The 20,533-nt window shown below is 42.0% G+C and overlaps 1 protein-coding gene across 1 annotated transcript; it reads right to left on the bottom strand.

The window, feature by feature from the left end:
* Positions 1-299: 299 nt before the first annotated feature.
* Positions 300-19,538, bottom strand: LOC113406236 (U2 small nuclear ribonucleoprotein auxiliary factor 35 kDa subunit-related protein 2-like). The gene is made up of 11 exons (XM_026649708.1): positions 19,473-19,538; positions 17,635-17,714; positions 17,060-17,135; positions 16,226-16,334; positions 13,251-13,337; positions 9,934-9,972; positions 8,020-8,135; positions 6,391-6,604; positions 2,112-2,167; positions 1,721-1,830; positions 300-775 (listed from the first exon to the last, which is right to left on the bottom strand). The coding sequence occupies exons 1-11, from the start codon at positions 19,517-19,519 to the stop codon at positions 300-302; spliced, it is 1,410 nt and encodes a 469-aa protein (XP_026505493.1). The 5' UTR covers positions 19,520-19,538.
* Positions 19,539-20,533: the final 995 nt, after the last annotated feature.

Here is a 20,533-nt window from a genome sequence, read left to right as displayed (position 1 = left end):
TTCCACGGTGGGGAGAATTTGATCCCTGATCTCCAGCTGATAGTAGGATACATTCAGTTGTCTAGTCCAACAGGAAGGATTTACACAAAATATTGAATTCATGACCCTGTGGTAAATTTAAATAATTAAATCTGTACCATCTTTCTTAAACTCTTAATTCCTGCTTGGATCATACTCATTTTAATACAAGATATACCCTAATGTAGTACAACATTAATCTTGGTACATAGCCATCTACTGCACACATGGTATCTTTGGTAACACTACAGTTGCTCAAGTGGCAACTCCTCAAAGAATTCTCACTTTTTGGGAAGGGGTTCATTACTTCTTCCTCTGCTATTTGACCTCTTTTTGCCCCGACTCCTGGACCGAGAGGAGCTTCTACTACGACCACGTGTACAACTACGGCTTCTGCTGCGACTACGACCTCTCCTCTTCTTCCCTCTACTATGTGACCGCCTTCGCTCCCAACTTCTTGACCTGCTAGACCGCCGTCTTTTCTTGCTCTTGTAGCTACTTTTTTTCCTCTCTGATTCTCCATTTCTTTTGTAAGAATGATCTGGGCTGGGGCTGCTCCGTCTTCTTGACTTGCTGTAATAGTCCTCGTGATAGCCTGTTCTGTTTCTCCTTTCAGAGTTTTTGGCTGACTGATTGGTCCGTTCAGGAGAAATATGTATGTCTCTATTGGCCTCCCAAAACTCGTTGTGTGGATTTCTGAATACGTGAAGAAAGTTGCAGTGTTTCCCTCTCGGGCATTTCTGTCTTTCAAATAAACCTGCAACAGATATTTTTATTTTTAAAAAAAGAAGGTTACTGGTAATATTATATAAAGGCAACAATTCTATTTTTTTTAATGTAATGTCGGCCATTTTAGTTAAATATGTATTTTAAAAGATTTGTTGCACTTAATCTTTTGGCTTTTTCCACTATAGATATTCATACCACGCCTATCAGCCTCATCTACAAAGGAAAAACACACTTCAATTCTTTTCAAATATTATACTTCAATCTTACTCATGAGACATATCCATCCTGATATTAGTTTTAGCTTTCAAACATTCTAGTATGTCTTATGCTAAAGTGAGCTAGTAATTTTATAACTTAACTTTCCTAGTTATGTAAATTGGGCAGGATAGGTGTTAGTTAAATCTCAGGGATTTTAGGTAAGGCATGAGTAAACCAGTCATTAATCTGCATGGACTGGCCCCTTATAGCCTAAATGCTATCCTGGAGGTAAGAATTTTCTGTTCAAGATAAATACATTTCGGATTGTAGCAAGACTGAGGTAACAGCTAAATATAGTTAACACTGATCATAATGAAGAAGCTATGTTTTAACGTTTCAGAATCAATTAGGTTGCTGGTTTTGAATGAGATATAAAAACAGATATCCTGCCTATTTTACAATCATCTGTTATCCCAAAGCACTCTTCCTAAAGGTTGAGGGTGTTACTGCATCCTAACTACAGTCAGTTTCCTAAATCCCCCCGGCAGTGTCAGTTGGACACCATATACACTTCCTGCCCAAAGCTTGTGTAGTTGAGTTAATGCATGTTTTCAGTTTGTCGCCTTGCACCACAAAAGGTTTCTGTACTGTAATTTTATGTGGATCTCTCTGATTTGAAAGCCTGTAAGATATCACTTCTTAATCTTTCAGTTCTCTAATAAGCCTTTCAGTAATGAGAGACTTTCCCTTTTATAAAGGTTTATCCCTGACATACCACATATAGCAGTTTTCCACCTTGTCACTGGGCAAAATTCACACTGAAGCTGTCGTCCTGCATACCATCGTCCATTGAATAGAGTAAGGGCTTCCTGACAGTCTCGCTCCCTTTAATTTAAAGATAAGGCAGCATGTAGCATTAGTGGGATATCATACAATCCTTTAAATTCTGTTCTCTACCAAATTTGGACTCTTACTGCAGTGTGGGGATGAATCACTTAGATAAAATAGGGTTTAAGTGACATTCAAATTTAAGTAAAATGGAAATATGGAATTAAACCTTTTAGAACCCAACAGGAAAAAGTAAAATTTTATTACTTGGGTACTGCTTATGATGTAGGAGTATTTAACTTTCAAGCGTCATAAAGAGTTAACTGCAAGGCACTTACGACTGGTACTGAACATATACATTTCCCCGCAGGTGAGGCTCAAAGTTGCAGCTGACCTAAGAGGAGATGAAATGTTAGATTAAGGCTTCTGAAAAACTGAGAGATCCGCATAGCTCATTCATGACTGAACTATACTCACCCCAATTTAGCTCATATCTACGGTGACAAGAATGTAAAAGTATTTTATTTATCAAGTCTTCTGGCCTGGTTTTCACATACAGGTTTAATAAAACTGAACACTTAATTTTATTTAAATAGAAATTTGTTTAAAAAAAAAAAAGTATTTGTGGTATGTTTGAACAACATTTAAAATGGTTTGCTTTGATGTTAAACATAGGAGTTTTCTTTTCCCCTGTAGCTGACAGCTTTTAGTTGAACACATAGACACACACACGCATCTCCTCATACTACACCTCATGCTCTGTTAATCAGGTTCTGTTTTATTCTCTAGAAGGGCACCCTGGGTAGGCAACACTGATGTGTCACCACATGATTAATCCTCCTGATTACATGGTGTTCTGGCCAGCTGGACTGTACGAAGGCATCACCAACATTACAAAGGCAGTCCACACCAGCTGGACTTTTAATAGCTAAAGATAGTAGTAATAAATGCTAGAAGTGCTGGAGCTGCTAATGCGCATCATTAGACACAAATAGCACTTATAGGAGAGGAAAAACTGACAAGACACGGAGGAGAATGAACAAGGAGACGGAGAAAAACAACAGAAGTGAAAAATCAGATATGAAAAAATAGCCACAACACGTATTTCATCAGACAAGCAATGCTGACACTGGAAAAGTTTGATATTTTGGGAGGTTGTGGGAGCAACAGCAAGAATGAAATCACCAGAAGTGTAAAAAAATGTTGGGGTCGCCACCCTTTTAAATATGAGATATTCCAGCTCTGAAGTGGGCACTAAGCACTAATTCCTAAATTCACATAAAACCATCTCAATCTGACTAGGAATAAAGAGAAGGACAGGAGAAAGAAGGCTATTATGCAAATAGCTCTTAAATATTTAGCCCCTACTGTTGTTTTCTTTCCTGTACTGTATCAAAAAGTTGGTTTCATTCCATTGAAAGTGATTTAAAAGCTCTTTTGCTGGCATGGTTTTGTTGCACAAACAGATTTCTCTAATCTTTGTGAAATTTTACATAAAGGCACATTATTTCAGATTTAACTTACTGATCAGACTAAGTTACCCAGGTTGAAAATGCTTAGAATAGGAATTTTCAGACAAATATAGGTGAAATACTTGAATAAAGAGAATGTGGTATTAGCTTATTAGTAAGTAGTGATACAGTCAACATTTCTGGCTCAGACACTGTAAAATAACTCAAAGCCATTAGATCCGGGGTAGGCAACCTATGGCACACATGCCGAAGGCGGCACGCGAGCGGATTTTCAGTGGCACTCACACTGCCTGGGTCCTGGCCACTGGTTCGGGGGACTCTGCATTTTAATTTAATTTCAAATGAAGCTTCTTAAACATTTGAAAACCCTTATTTGCTTTACATACAACAATAGTTTAGTTATATATTATAGACATATAGAAAGAGACCTTCTAAAAATGTTAAGATGTATTACTGGCACGCGAAACCTTAAATTAGAGTGACTAAATGAAGACTTGGCACACCACTTCTGAAAGGTTGCCGACCCCGCATTAGATATAGAATGGCCCCAGAGCAGCATAATACAGACAAGCTTTTACCAATAGTGTACCACAGATCACACCATTGACATGCAAGAAATAAGCCGTGTGCACACTAGGGAATTTTATAAAAATACCGACCAGTGCAAGTTAACCAATTGTAGCTTTAGTGTTGACAAGGCTCTTCAGCTTCAAGTGTTTATCACCATGTTAAACCTGATGAAAAGCAGGTTTAATTGCCATGGCAGTACAACTGGGACTGGCCTTGGGAACACTGTCTATACCTGGACTGGTGGGAATTTGTTGTTGTCTTGTCCCACAATAATTATGTCAGGCATGGAATCTGCGAATGAATTAGGTCAGTGTTTCTTAAACTAGGGTCGTCGCTTGTGTAGGTAAAGCCCCTGGCGGGCCAGGCCGGTTTGTTTACCTGCCCCGTCCGCAGGTCCGGCTGATCGCGGCTCCCACTGGCCGCGGTTCGCTGCTGCAGGGCAACGGGGGCTGCTGGAAGCGGTGGCCAGTTAGTCCCTCGGCCCGCGCCGCTTCCAGCAGCTCCCATTGGCCTGGGGCAGCGAACCGTAGCCAGTGGGTGCCGTGATCGGCTGGACCTGCGGACGGGGCAGGTAAACAAACCGGCCAGGCCCGGCCCGCCAGGGGCTTTCCCTACACAAGCGGCAACCCCAGTTTGAGAAACACTGAATTCCTACAAGGTTCTTTGTAAGGGCTTGATGCAAGGTGTCAAATCCATACAATACTACATTCAAAGGCATAGGTGGTTGTGAAAGCCTGCTCCTGAAACATCTTGCAGAGTGCATATATCTTAGTCCTGTGTCTGCTGATGTTCATTCCTACAGTGTCCTTACTCTCACAATAGTGGATGTTATTTTCTGAAATCCTTTGGTATCAGAAGATCTTGTCTTTCAACCATTTATTTCAGCTAATATTTTCCTTGATAAGGCATCAATATCCTCAACCATTGTCATTCCAACGTGAGTTTCGGATCTTCCAACTTTGGCCAGATCATCAGCTAACTCAACTCCTGTATATACTACTGTGTAATGAAATCCCATAAAAAGTCAGTGTATTGCCTTGCTTTCTGATCCCCCAAGCCTCATTATCAACAATGCAATTCACAGCGTTCAGGTGGGAATTTTGTTTTGTAATACAATTCCCAACAATGGACAGGTGTATTGTACAACAGGAGAAAAAATATTTTTGGGGAGGGAAAGGTAGAGAGTCCAACAAAGGAAAGAGGGTGAAGGGATAAAAATGGAAAACCATCAGGACTGGTCACGAGAAGATATTTCTCTTTCTTGGAATAGATCAGAATTAAGGCTGTCAGAAAAGAAAACTGTGGTTTTTTTGGTTCAAAGGTTGTAGCCAGAGTTGATTAAAGTTGCAGTTTTGGTGTGGAGGGCCCTGTGCTCTAGAGTTGGCCTCAGGCACAGAGACCTCTGAAGGCCTGTGGGGGGCTGCAACTGCTGGGGCTCCGCTGTCCCAAGCCCTGTGCCTGTGGGAGGCACAAGTCTCAGCCCGGCCCCATTCACTTAGGCCTCCCCAAGCCCATCCTCTGATGCAGCTGGGCAGCCACAGAAAGCGAAGTCCTCAAGATCACACAGAAGCTCCTTCTTGGCAGACCCAGCTCACATCACTTGGTGGAGGCAAAACTGCATCAAGACAACGTGCAAGGCCAGCACCAGCAGGGCCAAATGCAGGCAGCAGCACTCACCACAGAGCTTGGGCGGTGAGCAGGAAAAGCCTCCTGGGAAGCCTGGCCTCAACCCACATGGATCCATGGCCCCATCCTTCTCCTCATTGGCCTCCGCCCCCACCTGCTCATGACAAAGGGGCAGCCGGGCCAAATTTGATTGAGTGGCACTGCAACCTGGTGCAGGTGGTCTACCACCACTCAAACTTGCAGCAACTATAAAAAGCTGGTGTTTGGTCAAAGCTGCAGTTTCTGCAATAAATTCTACCATTTCTAACTGGTCAGGTACTATTCAAACATTTTACTTTCATACTAGTTCAATTTGTCAAACAAATATTTTTCTGCTCTTCACCAAGCCCTAGTAGCAAGTTACATTTTTTAAAAGTGAATTAAACAGAAAGTTGACTGTGTTCTAAATAAATCAAGCATATAACCATTTTACTCCATTAAATTGCCATGGGCATAGCTTGTAAGGGGAAAGGGGGAAGGTGAGGGACGCACTGCCATGGCAGCACAGCTACCTTTACTTTGGCTAAAAGGCTTAGTCCTTGGGCTAGTAGGTGGTTGGTAAAATTTTTCAGCCCTGAAAATGATCTGAGAATCTGCTGGACTGCTCGAAAGCTTAGTAAGATGGGGGCTGAGAAATAAGCAGATTGTTTCAAAAGGTAATTTTATAGCTATGTTGTGAGTTTGTCCCAAAATAAGTTTTGGGAGGGATTTCACCTGTAACTTGAAGAAATACAATCCTCTGTGATGACACAGAGATTAGTTTACAGGTACCATCAGGAATATGCAGTTTGAATTGAGAAACTGTACATTAAACTTAGCTATGGCATATTCCACAATTGAGATTTACACTAGTCAAAACTGGCAAAGGAACAATGAGAGGTGATGATTATCATTGGGCTCATATGCATACCTTGAATTGAATAACCTTTCCCACATTCTTGAACTCAGGCAGTACATCTTCATAGAAGTCTAAGAACTGCTGGTACGTTTCCTCCTCACTGTATTCAAGACTCGCATCTGTATCATAGTCATCTCTTCTACACTGCTCCATCCCAAACGTAACAAACATACCTCTGATCAGAAGCGTCTGACTAGATGTTGGGTAGTTATGTTTGCGGGAACACCTATATAATTTATGGTAAAGAAAAAAACACTCCACTTTCAGCAAAGGCTACACTGCTAAAGCTGCAAACATTGTGCAGTCAAACTACCACATTTATTAAAACGCTATACAAACAAACCTTATATGATAGGAAACTAAAATTGGAAAATACAGAAACCATGTTACTATAAAGCTAGTAGGTTTGTTCATGATATAGTAACGTAGAACCCCGTTTATCCAACCCTCCATTTTCCCGCTCGTCGCATTAACCAAACAACCAAGACTCCAGGGCCAGAAGTATTGCTAGCTAGTGCTGCAGCATTGCACTCTCTCATTCTCCAGATTATCCCACTTTCTGATTATCCGATCTGGCCCCGGTCCCAATTAGATCAGTTAAATGGAATTCTGTTATACTGAATCAGACCAATGGTCAATCTACCTCAGTATCAAGTCTGACAGCAGTAAAGAGCAAATACTATAGAGAAAGGTACAAGCCCTGTAACAGACAACTATGGAATAGGCTGTCCATAGGAAGAGAGTTTCTTCCTATCTCCAAGCAATTACTGATTGACATATACTCAGATCCTATCTACTATAAATATGTTTTCATTTTTGACACGAGTCTAACTTTGAAATCTACTAAGCTCAACTTCAACATGTAGACTTCCACTGCTTATTTATGAATTATACAGAAATGCTTAATTTCAGGTTTAATTTTGTTTCCTTTCAATTTGATGGTACGGCCCCTTCTGGTATTGCAAGATGTTAAGAGCACCCTACTGACCTTCTGTACCATTCATTTTATATATTTCATAACAGAAGAATGCCAAAGAAAGGCAACACATGTGATTCAAGTCATGGGAACACATTAGGGCTTATTAAGTTTTCAGAGGCAATCAGTAAGAAATTAGAGCACTTTTTGAGAAAGGATACTAAATTAGATGGACCATGTGCAATGATCATGTGTACTGTAAAAATGAGATACTGGAAAGTCACATGACACATCCAGTCATGCAGATGTACACTACCTTGCTTTTGTAGCTGTTTTAGGTGCAGTGTATGCAAATTAATTAAGACATCTGACTGGATATATTCTTTTGGAGCTGCACCAATAAAAATAGGAAACTGGATATACTCTGATGGCATAATGATCTACCACTGCAAACGCTTCTGCTGAATCAGTCAGTCAGATCAAAACTGGGACCACACTATTAGCAGTTTAATGTTCTAATAAAAAAAAGATAACCCAATTCTGACTGTGCACTGCTTTTACTCTCAATTCACAGCTGTATAACTGAGAACAGAATCCTATCCAATAAGTCTACAGGAAACCCACCAAGCAATAGTGAGAAGATAATCTGATCACAAACCTGTAAGAAATCCCAAAGGAGCTAACCCCTTTAAACCATGTTATATTCCCAACATTTGACCAGTTACCTGTCTCCAAATCTGCAGGATCCTGTTTTGATATAAAATGGGCAATTAGCTCGATCTTTCTCCGTTCCTATGTTCTCTGGGGGTTCTGGGTTATGCCAGGTAGCGCCATTTTCCAGCTGTTTAAAAACACCATTAACATATTACCTTAACGAGCAGAACACAATAAAATAAAAATAAATAAATAAATAAATAAATGTGACAGCAAGGAGTCAAATTCAATACTGATGTAATTCAATGTTATCTCCTTTGACACCCAGGTGACTTTGAACCAAGTATTTTAAATACAGCTCTGTATGGTCATCCAAGTGCCTCTAATCTATCCAAAGATGGACAGCTCTTCCTTGGAAACTCTACACAAAATGAACTTAAGATCACAAATGGAAATTTTCCATTTGCCAGAGTCCAGGATACATTAAGTTTTTACAAACAATGACAGTACTCAGTCCTTACACTGGACTTACGCCCTCAAAGAGAATTACAAATATTCTTTCTTGCATTAGGGTAGCCCACCATCCTAGCATAGGGGGATCCTCAGGGAAGAGACCCACCTGAGAGCAAAGCAACCCCAGGACCGGGAGAGTGTAACAGTGGCTAAAGACACCTTTGCACCCCCTTTCCTGAATTGGGCTGAATGCTTTCTGGCAGGAACTGAGGGTTGGGTCCATTAATTTATCCTTACAACAGCCCAGTGAAGTAGGTAAACAAGTATCAATTTTTAATGCAGTTAGGAAAAATGAAGTACTAAACTTAAAGTAACTTGGCTCAGGGCCACACAAAAAACAAAACAAAAAAATCTACCAGAGCTATGATTAAAACTCAGGAATTCCCCATTTCTAGTTTTGGACTTAAGCCACTGGCCTGGGACTTCTAAAATGCAGTATGAGATTACCAAATTGCAAATGTTTGTTGACTAGAAGCAAAGTTGGAAGCACCCTTAAAAAGGTGAATTTTACCCATTTTAATAAGCAAAGCAGTTTGGAAAAGTGTTGAAGTAGCGCTTCTCACATCAAATAAACTGAAAGCTATGATTATGTACAGTTGGCACTTCTACTGGTGATAGCACCATTTGGGGGGGGGCAGGAGCAGAATGCCATTTGTGGCTTCCGCAGTGGTAGAACTCACCAACTGAAACCTTATATCTTTCAATTTCAAACTCCAATATACTACATTTCCCCTTTGTTTCTCTCTCAGAAGTGCATTTAGAGCCTTAGACAGTAAAAACAGTCAAAGCAGTATTCCATCCAGATTTTGTCAATTAGAAGTTTAGTTCCTTTGCTCAGTCTAAATATAACTGAGAATCCAACACTATTCCAACGTGGCTAAGAGCAATCAACTCTGAAATGGGTAACTATAATTAAGTTTACTTTTCAGATAGGTGCAAGAGTCTATTCAGTGCAAGAACCTTTACAAACCTTTACTGCCTGGGTGAGATAAAATGAGTTGTTTTCTTTTAAAGAAATGGAGAGACTGAATTCAGACACTGAGATCTAATTTAAGAACATTCTGCAGATTTCCTTAATACTTTTTACCAATTTGAGATCTGCACTCTTCCAGGTACCCAAGTGGTTCCCTCTTTATTTCAGAATCAGTACTCTCTCCTGCTGCAGTGCTTTTATTCAAAGAAAACATGCCATCATATCAAGTCTTCAGTGGCCCAGAAAGCAGAATCCCAAAATCATTCTAGACCTGGCTCTCCTGCATAGCTGCACTGCTACCAAGTAGCCACAAATGTGCTTAATTATATGTTCCAGTTAGTAAATACATTGTTTATGGCTAATGGAAACCATTACATATTAAATTATACAAGGCCATTAGCTTCTCTTCAAAAGAGATGAATATCATTCCAGAAGACAAGAGTCAGATGGTAGTCAATAGTCATCTTTCAGTTCTTTATTGAAAAGAGACTGAACATACCTGACTTTCAGCTTGATCCAGCATCTTCTGCACAGCTTCCTATAAATGGTGCAAACACAGGACTAGTGAAAACCCTGAAGGGAGGTAACTCATCTGGTTTCTTTAGTTAAGAACCTAATTTGTAATATTTAATGACTATACACGCTAAAGAAGTGTGGTGGTTTGTTTTAAAAACACTGAAAAATGATTTTTTGCTTTGCAATAAGTCAGACCCCTATAATGTTGTTAAAGGATACATCTGAGAAGACTTCAATGTAGATGAGTGTTTTCTAATATCTAAATGCTAGAGCACTTCACAAAGTTACTTTTGAAACTAGTAGTTTTCTTTCTCTACTTTTGCTGTCACTGAACTATATGTTACTTTGCACACCTAAACATATCTGTGGCACTAACACTCTGCTTGATAAGTAGGCATAAATATAAAATGGAATTCAGGACAAGCCAAGAGAAGTGACCACTTAAGTTTAAAATGCATTTTTAATATTAATAAGTTAGCTTTGGATTTTCCTAGTCATAGGTCTCTTTGCATACACACTGCCCACTCAGTAACATATATAGCAAAAGTTTTGGATTTTATTTTAGCTCTGGTGTTCTCAAGCTTTTTTATGGACTGAACCACGTATTAATAACGAATGGCTCATGGACCCAACTCCCTTCCCAGTCACAATCATGTGGACCACTTCCCTTCCAAGTGTTGATCAGATATAGTTCCTGGGCAATTACAGCAATCGTTTACATCGAAGAGCAATTTTAGGAGAGTATGTAATATATTTATATTGATCTTAATGCAATTTAGCAGCTGAAATAAGGTGCAGTGTCAGCACCATTTGACCACGTAATTGTCCGTGGACCACCATCAGGTGACCACGAAGAATTCTGGAACCAGTTTTAGCTAACAATTCACAAATTTCCGCTGGCCAGAAGCAACAAATATGCACTCCCTTTAGTTAAGCATGACATTTATTCTGTCAGCTCGGTAGTGCTCTTCTACACTGTCTACTGGATCCCAGGAATTCACAACTAACACCTTATTTCTACCACTCTCTTCCCCTTTAGTTCTCATTTTAATCTTTCTATTGTTTTCTCTTCTCTCCATTTCAGTCTATCCCACCATGTTTGAGGTTCTCCTTATACCTTCATCTTGGTTTGGACATCTAGAATCATACACAGAAGACATGCATCATAGCTACTTTCTGTTAAGTGGAGGGAGAGGGGGAGTGGTGGATAGAACTGCTTTTGCAGCCAGACAGCACAATATTCCCAGCACCTGTTTACCCAGGGAATGAGGGACATCATTCTGCCCCCGCTGGGCAAGTACTGACTGCTGAACCAAGCCCAACCATCATTTCCTTCTTTTACAGTCTCCACCCTTTCATTCCATTTGGATCAGTCTTCTATCCTCCTAGTCTACTGTCCACTTCTACCACTAACCCCCATTTTACTTTCTCTAGATCAGTGATTCTCAAACTTTTGTACTGGTGACCCCTTTCACATAGCAAGCCTCCGAGTGTGACCCCCCCTTATAAATTAAAAACACTTTTAAATATATTTAACACCATTATAAATGGTGGATGCAAAATGGGGTCTGGGGTGGGGGCTGATAGCTCGCGACCCCCCATGTAATAAACTCACGACCCCATGAGGGATCCTAACCCCCAGTTTGAGAATCCCTGATCTAGATGATCATATCTGTGTCTTGGTAGCTGCCGCCACCCATATCACTTCCTCAGTAGTTCCAAAGAGAGACTGACAATTCCTGTCAGTGTTACTCTTTTGCTTCTACTGGAGAAGTACAGTAACTCCTCACTTAAAGTCATCCCGGTTAACGTTTTGTTATTAGGTTGCTGATCTATTAGAGAACATACTCATTTAAATTTGCGCAATGTTCCGTTATAAGGTTGTTTGGCTCACCCCGCTTCGCCTACCCGCCCAGCGCTCCTGCGGGGAACGGGTTTGGGGCGTGGGGGCTTGCCCCAGTCTGCCTGCCCAGCACTCTTGCTGGGGAGCAGGGTCAAGGCACGGAGGCTTGCCCCGCTCCACCCAGGGAGTGGGCAAGCCCCCATGCCCCGACCCCCAGCAGGAGCGCCAGGTGGGCGGAGCAAGCCCCCGCACCCGCTAGCCCCTGCCTCAACCAAGCTTCACAATCATTGTTGAGTACGGTATTAAATTGTTTGTTTAAAATTATTTAAAACTTATACTGTATATTTATATAATGTCTTTTGTCTGGCGAAAAAAATTTCCCTGGAACCTAACCTCTCCCCTTCCTCTCACCCCCGCCCCCATGTACAATAATTCTTATGGGGAAATTGGATTAACTTAAAGTAGCCTTTTTCAGGAACATAACTACAACGTTAAGCGAGGAGTTAATGTATTATGTACAGTAGCCTCAGTGCTATCTTCCATTATTAAAAGCAGGAGGGAAAACTACTTGTTCTCTCTCCTCTCCTGCTGCAGCTACTTGAAGATGGCGGTGGGCTGAATCACATCTTTGTTTCTGGTGAAGCAGCTCTGAATGAAACTGAGTAGGATCAGATCAGTTTTCATCTCTTGCTGCTCTGGAGAAGTTGAAATGAGATGGATGAACTCCAGAAAGTTGTGATCATCCTTCCCCGATGACAGCAGTGGGTCAACCTCACTTTGGACCTTTGTAGGAGGAAATCCCAGGGGGCAGCTACAATCTCTCTAAATTCTAAGCAGATACTCTACCAAATAACTTTTTTTGGTTAAATTAATTATACAACTGTTAACACTTTTCAATATTGTGTTCTTCCCCACCCAACAAGTTATGAAAAAGATACATCCTGATGAATGAGTCAGGTAAAGAAGACCTGTAACATCTTTTGAGTAAGAACACTGTTAAGGAACAGCAGCAATATAATTCCAGATCAATGTAAGGAACTTTTTAAAAATGATTACATTAAGATTGCTTAGATGTCTGATAGGGAAAACATACAATACTATGTTGAGAGTTATCTTTAACGTGTCACGTGTTAAGTGCACCTGAGAGAACGGGTGCCAGCAATATACCTTCATATTCCCCAATGCAAATAATTACAGGGGAAGTGTAATACAAGAAGCCATACGTTGCTACACAAACTGAAGGACTAAGGCTATTTTTGTTTAATTTTTATCCCCAATATAAGGCTTCATTAAAATAAAATACAGAGGGTCTACTTCCAGGTCTCAGAAAAACACCCGTCAATTATTTCCACTCCCCATTTTCTAACTCCAATAAACAGATGCATAAAGACAAGACTGTTACATCTGGTACTGTAAGAGGATATGCAGTGTGTTTATCCTCCTAGTGCAGGCATCACCTCTCTTTCTCTCTTCTCCTGTTGCTTCTGCTCCTCCTCTTCTCTCTCCTTCCTTTGCTGTTCTTCCCATTCTTCTTTTATCTTTCTCTTTATGAGAAGAAAGATAAACTGTTCATTTTTCTTGGTAAGTGATTAAAAGAATATTCTTTCAAAAATACAATACATACACATATGTACGTGAATGAGAAAACTATAGGTAAATCCAAAACCATCACCCAGGGTGGACTGATTTATATCAAAGCAACTTAAATTGTCAATTTTAATTATGTTTTAAATCACCAAGCAATAAACCCTGATTTAAATCTTTAATTTTAATCCTGTTTTGCATTTATACATCTTAATTATTTTCCTAAAGAAGTGTTGATTCTCATTATTTGGTAACCATTATAATTTGTTGATTTGCAACTAAATGTAGCCTTTCCACAAAATTTGGTACTTTTTGCAAACCAGGATACACAATATATATCTATATACATTTAAGCAATTATATAGCTTAACTTACATTTATTCAGATTCTTAATGTTTACATTTTTATATGGTAAAAAATGGTAAGTGATGCATTTCTTATTTACTAGATAATTTTGTACCTGCAATCTGTGCCAGGCTTTATTTGGATGGATATTTGAATTCAATTAAATATGCACAAAGACAGCATTTTAAAATTTTTGTTATTAAATAAAACTACCTACAATGCACTGGATACATAAGGAAAAGGTTAATTAAAACATGTTTTGCATTTAAACTGATTTATTAAACAAAGGAAACAATCTGTAAAGATTTCAGAGTGGTAGCCGTGTTAGTCTGTATCAGCAAAAACAACAAGGAGTTCTTGTGGCACCTTAGAGACTAACAAATTTATTTGGGCATAAGCTTTTGTGGGCTAAAACCCACTTCATCAGATTCATGGAGTGAAAAATACAGTGAGCAGTATAAATATTACAATACATGAAAACATGGGAGTTGCCTTACCAAGTGGGGGGTCAGTGCTAAGGAGGCCAATTCAATTAAGGTGGAATTGGCCTATTCTCAACAGTCGACAAGAAGGGGTTATACCAAAGGAGGAAAAGAGTGAATTGAACTGATCACCAAGTCCTTCAAGATTTTAGAAGTAGTCGATCTTATCCTCTCACCCCAAGACTGGTAGAAGAAAATAAGCTTTCATGCTTTTTCAACTCCCCATTGGTTTCTTAACTCTGAATGAACTACAATAATGTAATTGAATTTGCTGAATAAACTGAGATGAAGACAATATTGTCTATGCATCTGCAGAAGAGCTACTGCTATCAAAAGCTGGCTCAGTACTTCAGCAAACTCTGATTCCAGGTGCTCAGCCAGTGACTTCCACTGGTTGACTTTCTTCAAAACTTGGCAGCAAGCATGTATTGCTTAAATATTTTTATTTAATTTAAATTTTAATAGATTACAATAAAGCTAGTGTGACGGGTCATTCCATATCCTTTATGAAAATATGCTTATGATATGAAGGTGACATAACTGAAATATACTTTATGCACGATGGCTCATGTGAGATATTATTGGAAATGTTATCATTTACTGAATGTGATTATCCAATTTGTATGCCTGTATCAGTTCTGTATCTGAAGTTAGGAATATTGACTATGTATCTGTATTTCAACTATGCTACTTTGGATGATGCCCCAGCTAACACTTCAGGTACAACAATGAAAAAGTCAGACAGGGCTGATGGCCCATCAGCAAGAGACAATGGACTGTAAAAGAGCTTAGTCTTCCTGTGAACATGTGGGTCAGCCTGTGAAGAATGGCTACCGGGGCCCTACAGAGGCATGTGACCATGTCACCTGATACTGGAATCCATCTTGAATTCTGTACTTTTTCAGGAGAAGCTGGGGACAGGGGTCAAACTAGGAAACAAAGGACTCCCGCCTTATGCAAATCCTATTTAAGGGTGGGGAGTGAGGTAAGCCAGGTCATCAGTTCTCCCCTGCTCCCAACCCAAGATGACTACTGGAAACAACTAAGACTGAAATGAGGGAAAGAACTGGACCCAGGCTGGAAGGGCGTCTGACCTGTGAAGAAGATTATTAGAACCATATTTGGGTGAGAACTTACATGTAACCAGTTTCTTTAGTGTATTAAGCTTAGTCTGTGTGCTCTGTTTTATTTTCTTAGTAATCTACCTTGTTTTATCTGCTACCTCCTTAACTACTTAAAATACACCTGTTATAGTTAATACATTTATTTCTGGTTTACAATATAATCCAGTTTATGTGATTTCTAAATGGGGGGGAGAGAAGTTGTGCAGACCCTTCTCCACATTGAGAGAAGAAGCGAATTTCATATAATTTTGGGTTTGTACTTCAAGGGGGAGGGGAGGGGTGAACATCTGGGTACTGTGGCAAGCCCCTTAAACTGAGCCTTCCCAGAGCAGATCTCTGTCTCCCTGTGCAGCTGGGTGTGGCCCTGCAGGTGTGCTGGGCTGGAAAAGGCTGGGGAGCCTAGCCCAGCAAGACCAGGTAAAAAGGGGCCCAAGCTGGCAGAATAGTCTGACTCAGTGATGTCCCAGCACACCAGGTGACATCTCAGGGAGTCCAACCTGTCACAAATAGGCCTTAACATATTTGATATTCTCATTTCAAATTTAAATTTGAATTCAGCACAATTTTTAACAATAAACCTGTATTTATTTATTTTTTAAATCTGATTTTTTTTTTAAATAATAATTGAATTTTATCCATCCTGCCATCAACCATGCTATATGTTGTAACCTTTCCAGAACTGAGTTTTTAGATTTATGTCAAGGGTGGCCAGAGCATTGGATAGATATCCTTTGGTGAGGAATGATTTGTATGTTTTTTAAGATCAAAACTGAAAAAAATAAACATACTAGACTTCTAAGCATTGTGTAGCTGCTATGCAACAGAAAGACATTAATATTTTCCCCAAATGATGAGCAGTATAGTACAGTGAAACACTGTTCTCAATTTATACTTCACCTCCTCTTCCTCCTGAAGTCTTCTCATGGCCTCTTCCTTTTCCTTCTTGAGCCTGAAGTCCTCTTGAGCCTTTTCTTCTCTCAGCAACCATTCCTCATGTAGTTTTTGCCTACCAATAAAATCAGATGCTAATTAGCAAGAGAAGTCCAGTGTTCATCAGCGATTTGTAGACATACTTTTGTTTATATTTCAGGAGCCATGGTTGCAGGCTTATTAAACATAGTTATAATTATTTAACACAGCAAGATATTACAATTTTTTTTCTTAACATTACATTTCCCCCAAAAGCTGCTTAGTCACGTTCTTTTGATACCAAAGTGCCGTTTTGATTCTGGAAAAATGTAGGAGAATTGAACAGAATTTTAGAGAGTTATACTTCCGTTTTTATTCTGTTGCCAGATTACGAGTTTCTTGGGATATGCTTCCAAATAGATCAACATTAATTCTGGGCAGGACTAGAACATAATATAATATGTTCAGCCATATGTTTGCGGGCTATAATAGTCAGCCATATGTTTGTTGCTTATCCTAGGAGCTAAAACTAGGCAAAATACACTGATTTAAATTTTCCAATTTAGTGATTTTGGATAAATTGTTGCATATGTTATGGATACAAGGAAGTCCAGTTTATCTGAAATTGCTGAGCACAGGAAACTCAGTTGGATTCAAAGTTAATTTTTTAGAGAAATTTGACTGTACACTACATAATATGGATAAAAATAGATTTTGATTTACAAAATATATAATTGTCAGAGATTTCAACATGAAATTAAATAAAAGACTAAACAACAATTTTTCAACTGCAGATATTATTTTAAACTCTAGATTATTTACCTTTCAGCCTCAAGTTGTTTTTCCTCTTCTTCTAGTTCCTCCTCTTCAGGCAATGGTTCACTTTTTTCTGTGATTTCTGAGGAAAAAGTAACATGTCCCTGTACATGCAGCTAAATATAATTTTTCTCCTGGGCTTCACCACTATATATAACAGAAATGCTATAATATAAACGTTCAAATTAGAGCTACACTCTTTTTTTTTTAAATTAGTAAACTTCAAAAATGCCATTTCTTCAGAGATATTCTTGTGTCAGTGTACATGCTTTCCTTTACTTTTGTAGACTTAAACTTAAGATTCATTTAAAAAAACCTTTAAGAACCTTCAAAAATATTTACTACATATTGTTTTAAGTCATCTGACACTGTATGTGAGTAATAATGCACTACATGCTCAGATCGCCTAAAGGAAATTTCTATTTTATAAATCTCATTCTTCTGGAGCATCATTTTTTTGTGTCTTCTGGTCCTTCAGATAACGTGGCTCACATTTTAATGTTCCTTTCTTTGTCTTTATGACAAGAAAAAATAACTGGTACATCCTTACAAAGTAACAACAAAAAAGACTTATCTATTACCTGAATCTCTTAATCTGGCAAGTGCTTGTCTCTTTTTCTTTCGTTTTTCTTTCTTCAGAATAGCTTTGTATTTTTTATGGCTAAAGATGGTAAAGTACATCACTTGTATTATGAAAGGTCATCAGAACATTTTTGTTGTATAGTTAAAAATTTCAAGTTTGTCATCAACACAAAAGTCATAAAATCAAATATGCTAAATAACACCAAATATTCACAGAAGCAGTATTTCTATAAAAGTTTCAGACATTAGTTTAAAAAAAGCACCAAAACTTGTCTTTAGAACTCTGTCTGGACAGTAGTAATAATTAAGGCTACATTTTAGTCATGGGTATTTTTAGTAAAAGTCATGGACAGGTCACAGGCAATAAACAAAAATTCACAGCCTGTGACTTGTACTATATATCCCTGACTAAATATTAGGGAGGGGGGTGGCCGGGACCCGCGCTGGTGCTGGGGGAAACGGGGGGTTGGCAGGGCTGGCAGGCTCCCTACCCGGCTCTGCGCCGCACCGGAAGTGGCGACATCCCTCAGCTGCTAGGCAGCAGTGTGGCCACACAGTTCTGCATGCTGCCTCCTCCCCGAGTACCGGCTCCACAGCTCCCATTGGCCGGGAACCATAGTCAATGGGAGTTGTGGGGGCAGTGCCTGCAGATAGAGGCAGTGCACAGAGTCCCCTGGCTGTGCCTCCTCCTAGGAGCCGAGGGATGTCACCGCTTCTGAGGGACCACCCCCGAGGTAAGCGCCACCCAGAGCCCTCACCCCCTCCTGAGCCCCAAATCCCATTTCCCAACCCAAACTTCTGCTGCTGGTGGTAGTGGGGGGAGGGGCAGTGGCCTAAGATTGCCCCAGCAGCGGCCTGCTGCTGCAGAAGTCACAGAGGTCACAGAATCCGTAACTTCTGTGACCTCCGTGACAAACTCACAGCCTTAATAATAATCATAGTTGGGCTAAAAAAAATGAGAACCTCATCCTCGAGCTCTCTGCTGCTTTTGACATGATAATGCTGATCACACACGCCTTATCACATTCTTCTTTGGCTTATGACATGGGGGAGATGAGGCTGGCACTGATAGTTTTTGATTCCACCTTCTTTCAATTATTTTCACATCTCCCCAATTATTCCTCCGGCATCTCTTTTGCAAGGTCCTCTTCCTCCTCTCTTCTGTTATCTGTGGGGCCCTTAAAACTCTGTACTTGCCCTCTTCCGCCTCTAAATATTGTCTCGATGTATAAATACTACAGATAATTCTCAGATCGACCTTTCCAATTCTAATTTTTAGCCAATAGTACATCTCAGCCTGCATCTGACAGCTCTTGTCAATGTGGCTCTTCATCAAGATAAATTTACTGCAGCCAAAACTGAACTCATGATAATTTCCTTCTGAAAGCCTCTCCCCTTCTCCAATTTCCTGCCACTGTTACCACCATCTCCAGCCTTCCTCTCATTCAGGCCTGTAATGGGGCCTTTTGGAGAGAGAGAGAGAAGAATCATCTCTGACTTCTCTCTTTCTTGCCCCAAATATTCAGGCAGGATCCAAAAATGTTGCTGCTTCATCCTCCATAACACATCTATGGGGGAGAGAGGGGCGCTGACTAACTCCACGACACACACAGACGAGACCGGCGCAGCGCGAGGCAGGGATCGTGTTTATGTCGCTGCCGACCCTGGCGGGGGGGGGACGGGACTACCCAGGCTCACGGTTGCTAATGGCAGCACGGGGGGTGGGATCTCCCGCCGGCACAGCGGCCCTGGCGGGCCCGGCATCGGGGAGCGGCCCCCCTGTAGCGCCAGCGTCAGGCAGGGCGAGGGGGCATCACGGCAACGCCCCCAGACTCACCCCAGCTTTTCCGGAGCCGCCGCGGGCAGCAACATGGGGGCCGCCATGTTGTGTAGGGAACGGGACGTCACATGATACGAAACCGGAAGAGGATAAAGCGGCGCCTTCCTTCCGTTTCCCTGGGTCGGGCGGAAGCAGGGACTGGTGAGTAAAACGACTCACGCACGCACGCACAGGGACAAACGTGCGCATGCGGAGGGGTAGTGTCGGCTACACACGCGCGCTGGCTCGCGGGCTGCGGTGCGCGTGGGCGGCGTGCTGGGGCGGAGCGAAGGGACGGGGGAGCAGGCGGGGTTGGTGCAGTGATTTGATCCCAGACGGGGTGTGGTGTGCTCGTGCGCGCGCCTCGCCCCTCCGCGCGCTCGGCGTGTCACAAAGGGCCAGAAATAGCCGTGGGGAGGGGTTGGCCGCGCGGGCACAGGCCGGTCCGGAGAGACGCGAGGCGCTGGCACGTCACGGCCACTCGCCCCCCTTCTCTTTGCTTGGCCAGACGGTTGGGTCCCTGCGCTCGCGCGCCCCCGCTACTGCTGCCGGTGTGCGCCGGGTCACTGCTGCCGCCGTGACTTGCGGGCAGGGGCGGCTCCAGGCACCAGGCAACCAAGCTGGTGCTTGGGGCGGCACCTGGAGGGGGGCGGCAGGGCGCTCCGGCCGCCGGGGAGAGCGGGGCCACAGCCGGGCTCGCCGCCCTGTCCCCGGCGCTCTGGCCGCCGGGGGAGCCGAGCCCCCGCCGGGGCTCGCCGCCCTCCGCCCTCCCCTCTGGCGCCCTCCCCTCTGGCGCCCTCCCCCCGGCCGCCGGGGGGAGAGCGGAGCCCCCGCCGAGGCTCGCCACCCTCGCCCCGGGGCTCCGGCCGCCCTCCCCCGCGGCGCCCTCCCCCCGGCCGCCGGGGGGAGAGCGGAGCCCCCTCTGGGGTTCGCTGCCCTCCCCCCGGGGCTCCGGCCGAGGGCGGCCGGAGGGTTTTTTGCCTGGGGCGGCAAAAAAGCCAGAGCCGGCCCTGGCTGCGGAAAACAGGCTGAGCAAAGTGCGGTGCGCTGGGGCCATTGTCACACCTACAGAAGGTGAA

This window comes from Terrapene carolina, unplaced genomic scaffold (assembly GCF_002925995.2).
Source record: "Terrapene carolina triunguis isolate 2854851 unplaced genomic scaffold, T_m_triunguis-2.0 Scaffold23, whole genome shotgun sequence".
Lineage (NCBI taxonomy): Eukaryota > Metazoa > Chordata > Testudines > Emydidae > Terrapene > Terrapene triunguis.
This window is presented reverse-complemented; position numbering and strand designations above follow the sequence as displayed.

Coding starts and splice junctions, on each gene's coding strand:
- LOC113406236 (XM_026649708.1), bottom strand. CDS start 19,519: ATGGCGGCCCCCATGTTGCTGCCCGCGGCGGCTCCGGAAAAGCTGGG. Junction 17,715..19,472: donor GCGGCTCCGGAAAAGCTGGG/GTGAGTCTGGGG, acceptor TACCATCTTTAG/CCATAAAAAATACAAAGCTA. Junction 2,168..6,390: donor GAAAGGTTATTCAATTCAAG/GTATGCATATGA, acceptor ATCTCCTCTTAG/GTCAGCTGCAACTTTGAGCC.